The sequence below is a fragment of the Spermophilus citellus genome (assembly GCF_964194105.1).
Source record: "Spermophilus citellus genome assembly, chromosome: 14".
In the NCBI taxonomy this organism is placed as follows: domain Eukaryota; kingdom Metazoa; phylum Chordata; class Mammalia; order Rodentia; family Sciuridae; genus Spermophilus; species Spermophilus citellus.
The window spans coordinates 102,667,477-102,681,143 of NC_138194.1; the positions used below are offsets into that span (position 1 = coordinate 102,667,477).

At 44.3% G+C, this 13,667-nt stretch overlaps 1 protein-coding gene across 19 annotated transcripts in view; it reads right to left on the reverse strand.

Annotated features, from left to right (window-relative positions):
* PTK2 (protein tyrosine kinase 2) overlaps positions 1–13,667 on the reverse strand; it is a gene marked incomplete at its 3' end in the record, with an annotated part of 231,814 nt that overhangs the window by 140,884 nt on the left and 77,263 nt on the right. For 16 of the 19 annotated variants that reach the window (XM_081266332.1, XM_081266331.1, XM_081266330.1 and 13 more), the window contains 2 exons: positions 10,049–10,275; positions 1,863–2,029 (listed from right to left, as the gene is read on the reverse strand). In XM_081266332.1, coding sequence (XP_081122458.1) covers positions 1,863–2,029; positions 10,049–10,243 — 362 coding nt within the window. In that variant the 5' untranslated portion in view covers positions 10,244–10,275. Of the gene's footprint in view, positions 1–1,858; positions 2,030–4,659; positions 4,779–10,048; positions 10,276–13,667 lie in introns of those variants that run through there. The other 3 variants (XM_081266327.1, XM_081266334.1, XM_081266329.1) reach the window with 3 other exon arrangements.

Below are 13,667 nucleotides of genomic sequence, written 5' to 3' on the forward strand. Positions count from 1 at the left end.
GGATCTTCCCCTGCTGCTCTGAACACCTGGTTGGGCTCACTGGCTGGCACTGCCACCAGGGTCTGCCCACCTGTCGGTCTAGCCCTTGCCTTTGCTAGGGATTTCAAGTCAACCCCTCACTTGAGGGCTCTTTTCTGATTCTAGAACATTCGAAGCCATTGACGCACAAGGCATTCTCTTCTTCCCCATTCTTTCATTATTCTAGATTATCTACTAGAAGTAGGTTGACTTTTTATGTTACATAAACCTGCTTTCACATTTTCTATGTGTTCACCTCACACAATGTTCTGGGCAGTTTTTCAGCTATATCTAATCTACTGTTTTATCAACAACAATTCCTATTCAACTTTACTTGGAACAAGGTAAAATAAATTGGCTTAAAAGAAGAACAAAAAAAGCTTGCATACTTGCAGATTTAGGTTCACCGAATATGTTATTACTCATTAGGAATGTCATTAAGTAAAACTGACACGCCTGTATCTATGAAGATGACAAAAGCGTCTTAACAAAAGTGCCCAGGCATTCGAGCAGACTGGCAGCTATCCTCAGCATGTACATACTTCACCACTTAGCTGATCACGCGGCTGTCATTCAGACCTTCCCTGGCCACTGATGCAAGCCGGTGACACCACATGCTCCAGGAGAATTTGGTTAGCTAGTTCCTGTTACGTGACACGTTTGAAACCAAGCTGTGCTTCTGACGCACTCCGGAACCGGGACAAGACTGCAGTGCACTTCAGATACAGATTGTTTCCACAAAATGTGCTTTCTTTGCTCTCAAAGTTCTGATTTATACCCTTGGACTGAATATGACTGACCACTGCGTACACTGTCTACACATTGCTTGATTTCTGCATCAGTACCTACAAAGAGAACCCTTGAAAGAGGTTCAGTACCTTGAAAGAGGCCCCTTGTTACCAGTTATGCTTCTCTCAAAATTTATTTATTTTTTAAAAATATTTTTTAGTTGTCAATGGATCTTTGTATTTTATTTATTCATATGTGGTGCTGAGGATTGAACCCAGGGCCTCACACATGCCTCACTCTACCACTGAGCCACAACTCCAGCCCTCTCTCAAAATTTATTTATTTTTTATTTAATTAATTTAGTTTTGATATTGGGGATTAAACTCATGTGAGCTTGACCACTGAGCCATATCCCCAGCCTTTTTGGAGAAAGAGTCTCACTACATTACTTAGAGCTTTGCTAAGTTGCTGAGGCTGCCCTAAGTTGCGATCCCCCTGCCTGGGCCCCCCAAGCCACTGGGATTACAAGCATGTACCACTATGCCTGGCTCAAATTTATTACTTTAGATGCACAGTTTCCAGCTCACATCTTAAATTAGGAGTAAAATAAATAAATAAATAAATCATTATGGGAGAAACAGAAAAAGGATAATTATAGGGATTTCTTCCAATTCACCTAAAATCATTTCAGTTTAATGTTTCAGAAAAAGTCACAAAGAGACCACTTCCTAACCATGTTCCCTGTGGATGTCACACACATACTCATGCTTCTCAGGTGACCTGCAGCCATGAATAAGGTAACCAGAAGTTTACTGATGGGCAGATCAAGCCCTGCGACATAAACAGAGGCCATAGATCAGAAGGTAAAGAGTTGGGGCTCGCCTTCTATTTAGAACAGAGGTGGACACAAGTAGCCCTGAAAAGAAAGGTGCCTGGCAAAAGACCACTGGTGGTTTAGGTGGACCTAGCCTCTGAAGCAGCACTGGCCAGCAATTACAAACCCACTTCCTTTACACAGGAGCTACGACGACGAGCAGTGTGAATACTAAGCATGTAGCAATGCACTGTGCATGTTTTTGACACATGAAACAAACCAAGTGGGGTGTGTGTCTTACTTCCACTCCTCCGGAGGATGGGCAAGCTCATACTTCTCCCTCACGCTGGAGACACCCATGTCCACATGCAGCCAGTGAACCTCCTCCGACCGCAGGTGGCTGAGGCGGAACCCGTAGCAAGCCACGTGCTTCACTCTGTGGCTGTCCACTATCTTCTGGATGATGCCCTGGAATATATCCCACAGAAAGAGCTGTTAAGAAACAAAAAGAGCCAGGCGCAGTGGCATACATCTATAATCCCAGTAGCTTGGAAGGCTGAGGCCAGAGGATCACAAGTTCAAAGCCAGCCTCAGTGAGACCCTGTCTCTAAATAAAATACAAAATAGGGCTGGGGATATGGCTCAGTGGTTAAATGTCTCTGAGTTTACTCCCTTGTACTGAAAAAGACGACGACGAAACAAAGAAACCAAAAAGACTGCACGAGGTGGTGGCCACACATGTACCTAAGAAGCTCAGGAGGCTAAGGCAGGAGGATTTCAAGTTTGGGTAAATTAGCAAGGACCTAACCAATTAATGAGACCCATCTCAAAATAAAAATAAAAAAGGTTGGGGATGTGGCTCAGCAGTAGAGCCCTCCTCCTGGTTTAGGTCCCCAGTACGAAGGAAGGAAGGAAGGAAGGAAGGAAGGAAGGAAGGAAGGAAGGAAGGGAAAATGAAAAGACTGTCTCTTTTAATTACCAGACATCTTTGGTAAAAGAGCATCAAGTTAAATAACTTAACAGTTAATTTTATATAGGAATTTGTTTCCAAGAAGGATTTTTATGAACAAGGGAAGTTTTAGAAAAACAAACAGTAAGATGCTCTTCCAAGTCCTTCCTGATAAACGCAGCACAGTTAACTTCAACACTCTGCAAAGCCGCCCTCACATGACCCCAGCTCTGCCAAGGTGCGCCAGCGTTCTTCAGGTTCCACTTCCCAAGGACTGCCCCAAGGGGGGGTCGGAACATTTCTCAAGACCAGGCTAAAACATCATGTTTTCTAAAAACACACGTTCAGAAACATTCAATTAAGCCCATGTTCCTAGTGATGTTCAAAATAAAGAGTTCTTTGGGGGCCTCATCAGTCTACTCTCTGCTCTCACAGAGTATGCAGCAGCCTATAATGCCCCAAATCCAAAGCTTGCAACACACCTGTCCCTGAGTCTGGAGGAGGGGGGCGTGAGAGCTAGCTCCCACCCCACACTGTCCCTGTGGAGGGGCTGAGAAGGTGTCTGCAGATCAGCAGCAGGTGTGAGGACTCAAGTGCTACCCTTCATGAGAGAGGCACAGAAAGCCAGGACCCAGGGGCATACCTCCCAGTGATTGAGAAAAGCTGCTTTTTTGGGGGGCCGGGGTGGGGGGGAGAGGGTAAGAGTTCTTTAAACCCATGGTCACTTCCGTACTAAACCAAATCCCCAAACTTTTTTTTAAATTATTATTTTTGAAACAGACCCTTGCTTAGTTGCTGAAGCTGGCCTTAAATTTGCAATCCTCCTGTCTCAACCTTTTGAGCCAGAGGGATTGCAGGCTCATGTCACCATACCTGGTATGAGAAAAGCTTGTTTAAGTAATGCTAATTTTATAACAAAACATGTCTATGAAAAAAAAAATCATCACTAGTTATTAAAAATTAGCAATTAACTGAAGCTACAATAACCTGTAATGTAAGCCACATTTTTTTAAATTCCCACACTTGCTATTTATTCATTATGGCCTCATGCTGTTGATAATACAATACAGGATGTTCCCGGCCTCTCCATTAAAACAAACAAACATGACACAGCACATTCACAAACAATGGAGGCTGCACAGTGCCCTGGAGTCTGGCTTGGTGGAGCTCCCTGAGTGCTGAATGGGTGAGGCAGCCATTTGAGCTCCCTTTCAGGTGTCCAACCACACCCAGGAACAGTGGTGGAGAGCAGACAAGCTGTCAGAGCACCAACAGAGGATCAGGCTCCGGTGGTCCATGGCGGTCCTAAGACTACACCAACAGCCTCTCGTCCTGGGGGGTGGTCTCTGGCCGGCAGCCCTCCATCTGGATCTGAGGGAGGCATAAAGTGTCCTTTCTGGCTTTTTGAGGCAAAAAGCCTGGAATTCTGACAGGGCTGGTGTAGATGACGTCCAGGCTGTACACTGCACAAGGGTGTCCAGTCGTGGGAATCATCAGCCCAGTTACTGACTTGGGATCTTGTGCACTAGGTGAGGGTTGCCTGGATAAGGGTCGTTACGGACTCTCTCCAAGCAGAGCTCTGTAGCTTCTCCTTGCCAGCACGCATGTCCCTGGCCTATGAGCAAGGGGACTGGCGCCACTCTGGAATCCCCACAAAAGCAGCTTTGTCCCCCTTCCCAGATCTGCCAGCTCAGCAGCCGGGGCAGCAACCTAGTTACCTTATGGTGCGCAGTGAATCACACCAATACCTGTGGCTCAGCAGCTGGGCGGTGACACTAGTGACCTTGGTGCTGCACTGCCTGTCACACCAATACCTGAGGCTCAGGAACTGGGCAGTGACACCAGTCACCCTTTGCACAGTGTGCCACATGCCTTATAACTCATTGTCACCATGGTTCAAGAGCAAGCCCTCTGCTGTTGGAACTAGAACAAAAGCCTGTCTCTCTAATCTGTTTTAGTAAACTGGTCTATGTTTATACCCAGAAGCCAACTGCAAAGCCATGCAGGGTATTAATCATTTCTTAATACTAGTGTCTGCCACCATTCACATCCAAGGGAAATTCCTCTTCTCTGGGTGCTCTCACCGACGATCCCACAAAAAGGTCCCCTTCCTTTCCTCTCAGCGCACAGAGCAGCTCCTGGAACCCACCTGCAGTAAATCAGTGTCCATGGAGAGGCTGAACCTAGAGCAGCCCTGCTTCAGAAAAGGCCCATGGTCTTGTTGCTTGTTGGAGGAGACTGACTTTGAGTCTACTCCCTGGACCACACTGCCTGAAGAGACCCAGGTGACTTCAGTTTCCGTATTGTAGCACTTTCCATACTGTCACACTTTCACACTCCTCCAAGTAACTAAAAGTATAACAATGCAAGGGGTTCCCTGTTTTGTGCTGTGCTTTCTCATTATGTGTCTACACCGTGTTCCATCCTTTCCTCATTCTCTGGTTCCCTCAGAGTCTCTGGACAGTGGCAAACATGAAATGTGGGGTTCTTAAGTATATGGAGCTGATGCTGATTTAGTCTGTTTTTTTTTTTCACTGGTGCGACTAAAAGACCTGACTAGCACAATTGTAGAAAAGAAAAAGTTTATTTGGGGGCTCACAGTTTCAGAGGTCTTAGTCCCTGGAAGGATGGCTCCATTCCACAGGGCTTGAGGTAAAGCTGAACATCATGGTAGAAGAGGGTAGTGGAGGAAGCAGCTCCCATGGTGATCAAGAGATAGACTCCACTTGCCAGGTACAAAGGTATACCCCATAGCCATGCTCCCAATTGACCACTTCCTCCCAGTACACCCTACCTGCCTCCAGTCACCACTCAGTTAATCCTATCAGCAATTAATTCACTGATTAGGTCAAGACTCTCATAACCCAATCATTTCTCCTCCGAACATTCTTGCGTTAGTCTCACACATGAGCTTCCGCAGGACACCTCACATCCAAATCATAACAGATGCACATACTCAACAGCTTACAGATGTTATCTTGAGCACCAAGTATTTGCTTGTGAACAGCTCAGCAAGTACCTGAGAAGCAGAGGTTAGAGAGGGAGAAACTCACAGACACTACCGGCTGCCATTTCCATAGCACATGCTCGTTCAGATATACAGCACTCACTTCTGGCATGCATACATTTATAAATGTGAATATCCCCAGGGAGTGACAGAACATGGTTTATAAATACTACTAAAGTTAGCTGAATAAAAATTTAAATTCTCATCCTACTGTGCATGACAAACTTGTCATAGGAAATACAAAACAATACTCAGCTACTCTGAAGCCTCCACTTTTCTATCTGTTCCAGGTTTTTAAAATACCCAATTTTCTGGAGAATATATAATTTTTTTTTTTAGAGAGAGAGAGAATTTTTTTAATATTTATTTTAGTTTTCGGTGGACACAACATCTTTATTTTATTTTTATGTGGTGCTGAGGATCGAACCCAGTGCCCCGCACATGCCAGGCGAGCACACTACCGCTTGAGCCACATCCCCAGCCCTGGATTATATTCTTATATTGATATTTTGGTAAAAGAACTCTTTTTTAAAGTTTAAAGTAAAAGAAGCCCACATCTGCATTTCTGGCAGCAGGAGTAGTCATTTCCCTGCTGATGGGTAGTGTTTGTGCTTGTGTGGTTGAGAAAGCTGCTGCCACACCACGGGCACATGTAGAAATGGAAAAGCTGCCTCAGGAGCAGCTGCCACAAAACATGCTCAGGGAGGCAAGCAGCTGGCACCAGGGTGGCTCTGAGAGGCCGTGACCCCCGCTGCTGGCCTGCCTGCCACAATGCTAACAGAAGAACCACAGAACACACCCCAGGCTTTTCCGTGCTGCTTTCCAATGAGACGAGGCTGCACAGTGTCCTCCTGAGTTTGCCTGGTTCCATCTGGTCCTCCATCTTTTAGGAAGTGCTGTGGAACGAAACCTTTACTGCTCTCAGGAGTGTGTCATAGGACGCTTTCCTCCAGTTCATGAACCCACTGTGTATGTGACACTAGCAACTCGAGCCCAGGTGAGGTGCCATCTTCACCCATGGAGGGCCAGAGTCTAGCAGGAGCACTGACAGTGAACGCTGCAGGTGAGCAACGGCTGACTGGGTATGGGGGGAGGTAAGGCAGGGAACCATGCAAAAAGGAGGTTTGATGTTTCCAGTTATCTCCCTACACTTAATTTTAAAGATGAGCTCATTATCATAAGAAAGAGACATCGAAGCCACATAGTGCCATTATGTCCTCCTAGGACTGACCTGCAGTGTGTGGCATTTCCTTCCTCTATGTACTCCTCCTCTGGACATTCTTCAAGAAGTGAAAGCATCCCCATCTTCTTCTCTGATCACACCCTGTACTGCCAGGACCCATCACTGAGTCATCCAACCAGTCCAGAGCTTCAAGTCCTGTTTCTACAAAGCCCTCCACTAAAAGAACACACTTCCACTGCCTAAGTCAACAGTCACCACACTCTCAGGGCTCACACAGCACAAAGCATTGTCTTCAGGATCTAGAGAGCACCAGTCGAAAGTGGGTCTCTCTGGAGCTCTGGCTTTGCTGCCTGCATATTCTTGGTGCACTGGCATGCTTTGGCTCACAGTTCCTTCCTCCATTCAAAAGCCAACAACATGGCATCTGACCCTTTGTCACAGTCACTTCCCTCTGACCACAGACATGTAAAGTCGCTGGTGTTGGACTTCCCTGTTCCCAGGCCACACCTGTGAAGGCCTTCAGACCATGTGAGAGAACACCCATGGGTTCTGGGGCTTAGAGCATACCAGTCTTAGTGGCCACACTTCTGCCACTACACAATCACACTCTGCAGATCTGGTGAGGAAGAATCCCTCTTCCTCGGAAGCTGGCACTGACTTCGCGCTCCTCCTATGGAAGTCCCAGGTGCACCTTCTTCTGACAGAAGGCTGCTCCCTTGGTATGGGAAGCACACCACGCAGCGCGGCCACCTCCACTGACTCCCGGACTAGATCTCCTGGGTGATGAGCTGCAGCTGCCACGTCAGCACTTGATGGTTCTTCCTCTTATGCTTCTGTAGAGCCAGCTTCTGCCCTTCTACCTCAAGAACAAACCTCTGCTGCCTTTGGGCTTTTTTTCTGCAGCTTCCTCATCTCTCTCAGCCTTCACAGAATTGGAGAGAGAGGGCCTTGTTTCAGGCTAAGCTTTGGCTTGTGGGATGCCCTGGGTGGCTGGATGGTCTGTCTAGACTGCTAAAACTGCCTCCATTCAGCAATAAGGTGTTTCACTTTCTTGTCATTCATGCACTCACTGGAGCAGCACTTCCTTCTAGAACCTCCCTTTGCACTCCACTTGGCTACATTTGGCACAAAGGCGTTCCTCATAATGCTTCATCAGTTTTAGATTCTAAGTGAGAGACTTGCAGCTCTTCCTTCCACTTGAACAGAGACCACTGTGGGTTGTCAGATGGCACAACTTCAATACACTGTACCTCAGGGAACAGAAAAGCTGGAGGAGAGGGAGAGACAGGAGGTGGCCAGTGGCTGGAGCAGGGACAACCCACACATAATTTATCAATTAAGTCTGATGCCTTTCATGGCTGTGTGTGTAGAGCCTCCAATGATTATGGCAGTAAGATCACAGGTGACCATAACTGCCTTAACAGTAACAAAAAAAGTTGGAAATACGTGAGAATTGACAAGATGTGACAGAGACATGAAGTGAGTCCACTCTCCTGGGAAATGGTGCCACAGACTTACTCAACACAGCGTGGACACAAACCTCAATTTGTATAAAGGAAAAGAAAACAGTATCTGCAAAGTGCGCTACAGCACAGCATACTCCAGGAGGGATGCCAGTGCAGCGTGACAACTGGGTGGCACCAAGGCTGGGCCTAGACAAACCCGAGCTCCCTCGGCAGGGAAAGGCAGGGTGCTGGGTCAGATTGTGCCGTAGCCTTGGGAGGTGAGAGGAACTCTAGAGAGGAGCAAGGCAGACCATAGACAGGCAGTGGCCTGCATATGGGCCTCACCATCCAGTCTCCTGCTGGATGGCTGCCGTGGCTCCTTCTAGCTCACTTTTCTGCTCCGACAATCACACCCTAAGTATTTTCAAAGACAGCTGTACGTTAACTTTCCACATCACTGCTTTCCTGCAGGAATCTTCTTCATTCTGGATTTTCTTGATTAATAATTATCTGGTATCATCTTCTGAAGAACAAGTCACTCTCTGTCCTGAGCCCTTTGAAGATAACAGTCAACATTTACCTGCACATGTAGTCACTTAAGGGAAGTCTGGTGTAAACAGCATTCCTTCTCCTAGGTAGGGAGGGGAGTCTGTCTTGAGTAGACTGTAATTTTCTCTATATTGTCATATTCTAAAATATCAGTACAATGTTTGTGGATGACTGACCTGCATATATATGTGTGTGTTTTACTAGGTATTTAACCCAGGATGCTATACCACTGAGCTGCATCCCATAATATAAAATTTACCATTTTTTTAAATTGTTGATGCTTTATTTATTATACGTGGTATTGAGAATCAAACCCAGTCCCTCACACATATGAGGCAAGCACTGTACCACTGAGCCTGAGCCACAGCCACAGCCACAGCCCACAGCCCACAGCCCACAGCCCACAGCCCCTTTTGAGACTGGGTCTTGCTAAGTTGCCCAGACTGGCCTTGAATTTGTGATTCTCTTGCCTCAGTCTCCTGAGCTGCTGAGATCACTGATGTGTGACACCACACCTGGCTGAATGACTAATCTTAACATTGTACAGGCTGGGTTCATCTTGCTGTCTGAAGTGATCCATGCTTGTGTCCAGAGCAGTCTAGAGCATGGGCTTGATACCTGGCCAAAGCCATGACCAAGATGAGTGAGGTCTGTAGTCACAGGTTCCTGAGTTGCTTAGGGAAATAACATAGCAGGCTGGCAACACTGCTCAGTAACCATGACTAGATTCATGACTTGCGTCTCATTTTGGTGGTGCCTGGGTGGTGACATGAGTGCAGGCTGATCCTGCAGGTGGAAGTGTCGATGTGACCAGCTCACAAGCCACACCACCAGAGGCCTGAGGCTTCCTCATATTGAGGTGCTACACAGAGAGCCAGGATGGTCTTCAATCTGGAAGAAGGCACATGCCAAGCCCAGAGGCACCTGCTCTCTCCAGTTTCTGAAAGTAATCACTGTGAACTGACACTTCACCTACAAACTGTGGAGTCCTGTGAATCCTTTTAGCAAACAAATCTTTAAACCAATCACTCAGCACATACATGTAAAAGGCGTAAACTTTATTAATTGAAACACAAGAAATAAAAACCTCTTTCAAGAACTAAAAAAAACCCGGGGGGGGGGGGCAAACAAGTCAATACCATTATATGAATATGATTCAGCTAATATTTTCCTAAGAAATTTTATAACTAAAACTATAGTCAGTCACATATTAAATAAATAAAGCTTAAAAGGAAAAAGGTAACATCCCTGACATTTCTGTAACTTGGAAAGTACCCGATAAGTAAGAATCTCTTCATCTTTTTTTGTATATATCCTTAAACTTAAAATAATGTCGCCTGGGAGATATACTTACCCTGACATCAGTAGCATCTCCATGCCTGATAATACTGGCCCAGGTGGTTGGCTCACTATTGCTTTCAAAATAATGAAAGACCTTCAATACTCGCTCCATGGCACCAGGGGAACGTTCCATGCCAGGACCCAGGTGGGTCTTAGCACTTGAGTGTGGCGTGTGGTTCAAGTTGGGGTCAAGATAAGCAGCTGCCATTATTTTGCTGGATGCTAGGTATCTATCATATTCTGTTAAGAGAAAAAAGTTTTTTTCAATGTCCAATATTTGAAATCAAATCACAATCTGATGCATTTGTATTTATATTATCAACACCATTCTTCACTCTCTCCCATGATGTATCATGCAGAAGAAATTTGAGGTGAATAGGGTCTTAACCTGCCAAAGTAATCACTGTGTCTCCATGCCCAAGGCAGGGCCTGACTGACCACAGTATAACACAAACTTGTTGGAGAATTCATTTGAAGAGCAGGACTCCTGTTTAAGTAATGTAAAAAACTCACTGTGCTATCTATGTCCCTTCCCTTTTACTTCTACAGTCTTGAATTTTGTGGGAAAATCTCATAGCAAAAGCCAGATTTGTTAATTAAAAATACTGCCCAGTTTTGAGAACTTTCCCCTAAGAAAAAAGTTCATTCTTCCTACAGTAAAAACTCAATGAGTAGACTTTAATCATACTAAGACTGGCAACTAAAAGCACTAGAATCAGGGACTGGGGATGTGGCTCAAGCGGTAGTGCGCTTGCCTGGCATGCGTGCGGCCCAGGGTTCGATCCTCAGCACCACATACCAACAAAGATGTTGTGTCCGCCGAGAACTAAAAAATAAAATACTAAAATTCTCTCTCTCTTAAAAAAAATAAAAATAAAACAAATAAATAAATGCACTAGAATCAAAACAAGTTCCTCCCACTTAGTCAAGTCAGGTTAAGCAAGAGACTCTGATAGAGAACTACTGAAAACAAAATAGCCTAAGTGACTGCATCATTTCATAAACTCACCTTGAGATTAAACGGAAAATATGGATTTTAAGAAAACAAAACAAAACTGATGTTTTTGGGCTTGAGGAAGAGACAATCTGTGGCAGCCCGAACAACAGTGATGGAGATGGAGCCAGAACCCAATTCCTGACAGCTGCTTCTTCCTACAGGAAGCTCAGGTCTGAGAGCCAGAAGAGTCTAGGAAAGGTGGCTAGTGGGAAAGAAGCCAGTAGGGCCTTGGGCAGCAAGGGGCTGGCATGCTGGAGGACTCCGCCTCGTCCTGAGCCCCCACTAGAAGCATTTAGTTACAGCAGCGCCCCAGTTAAGACACATATTTACAACCTGTCAATAAGTATGTATAAGGTCATTCACTCCAACCTGGCCCAAGAGAGTAGGCAAATGAACTATGGCAAATTCCCACAACAAAGTACCATGAATCTGCAGGGAAGGATCCAGGGAGGAGACAGAAATACCCCTACAAATAAAAACACTGAAAATAACTGCTAAAGTACACGTATCCAACAATACAGTTAAAAATTTTAAAAAATCAAGTTATCTCTTTTCTAAAAATAAAAGAAATAGTAAGGCATATCAAGGATTGAAAAAGACAAGAAACATTAGCACTATCAAGAATGAAGCAAAAATAAGGATACAAATAAAATGGTTGGGAAATAATTAATGACATTGAGAATAAAAAAATCAATACACAGAATCAATGCAATCTAGCAACTTCAATGTTTACAGCAGGACGGTTCACAGTCACCAAGTCATGAAACCACTCCAGGTGCCTGTAAACAGATGAAGAATCAGGAAAATGTATGTATACACAACGAAGTTCTAGTCAGCCATGAAGAAGAATGAAATCATGGCATTTGCTGGTAAATGGATGGAAATGGACAGCATCATGCTAAGTGAAGTAAGACTGGCCCAGAAAATAAAGGGTGGTCAAATGTTTTCTCTCCTATGTGGAAGCTGGAGCAAAATAAGGGAAAGAAGGCTGGGGGCGGGAGGGTTAATATCACAAAGATAAAGGAAATATCAGCAGAGGAGGAGCAGAGACAGAGAGGAAGGAAGAAGGATGGGAAATGAGAGGAAATGCAGAATGAATTTAACAAAATCATGTTATGTGCATATACAAATATACTTCAGGGAATTATCCCTTTATGTATATGTAGAAAATACCAATCAAAAGTAAATAAATAAATGAGCAAATAGATGAGTAGAGGAAGGAAAACAGGGTAGGGGAGAGAAGAAGGAAAGGGGCAGGGGAGAGGGGAACGAAAGGGACAAACAGGAAAGGAAATCAAATTCGACACATTCATGATTTTGTCAAAATGAACCCTACTATAGTGTACAACTAAAATGCTCTAATTTTGAAAAAGACAATTAGATAAGAGATGAGACTATTAATATATTTTAATATTCTTTTTTTTAACTTTTTTTTAGTTGTAGATGGAAACATTTTTATTTGGTGCTAAGGATCAAACCCAGGGCCTCACACGTGCACGGTGGGCGCCCTACCACCGAGCCACAGTCCCAGCCCTATTTTAATATTCTTAATAAGAGAATATAAATAACTTCATGCCAATGAACTTGAAAATTTTAGATGGAAGACAATCCTTGCAAAACACAATTCAGGAAAACTGAGACAATAAACATAAAATTTAGAATACTATTTTAAAAATCTATAATTAAAATTATTCCGATAAGAATATTTGCATTCTTCCAATAAATAAATGGAAAAAATATATTGATCTCACAGAAAAATTCAACAAATATGGAATATTTCCAAATCAGCTTATTGAGACAAGCAAAGCAGTGTTATCAAAACCTGTCAAGGACAATACAAAAAAGGATACAAGCTGGTATCTCCTAAAATGAAACATTTTAACAAATTGCTAGCAAATTTAATCCAACAATATTTAAAGAATACATCACGAAAAAAATGAGTTTATTCTAGGAACGCAAGGGTGATTATGCATTCAAAAGCAATTTGTAATTCACCACTTTCAGAAAGGAGAACAGCCACAATTATCTAGTACAGACAGGAAAAGCATGTCATACAATTTACCAACCACTCATGATAAAGGGCTCTTAGTAAACTAGGAATGAGCTTCCTTAATCTCCTGATGAGTATCTCCAAGAAACTCATTAAAAGCCAGGGGGAAACATCCCTTTCCTAGACTAAAAATAAGACAAGGATGCTCACTATAACCACTTCTAAGTAACCTTGCCCCAGAAGTTACTGCCAATTGCTGCAGGTAGAGGAAAAGAACACAGGGTGAAATAATCTACAAATAAACTTCTGGAATGAATACAAGGCAATGTTGCTAGACCATCAACTAAAAGCCCACTGTGATCACTCTGGCTTCCTCTTTGGGGCAGGAATTTGGCACTGAGCTTCAGGCTGTAGGGGCGTATTCGGACATGTCTTATTTTCAGTCTCACTGCCCCCCTGACTTGCTCAATATTATTTGTACTGCTCTCCTGTTGCTAGTATATCAGATCCTCTGATCACATTTTCTGGAGTGAGTTAGGATCTCGCTGTGCTGCCCAGGCTGGTCTGGAGCTCCCGGGCTCAAGCACATTCCTGTCTCAACATACAGAGTAGCTGGGTGGACAGACATGTGTCTGATTTCTCTGA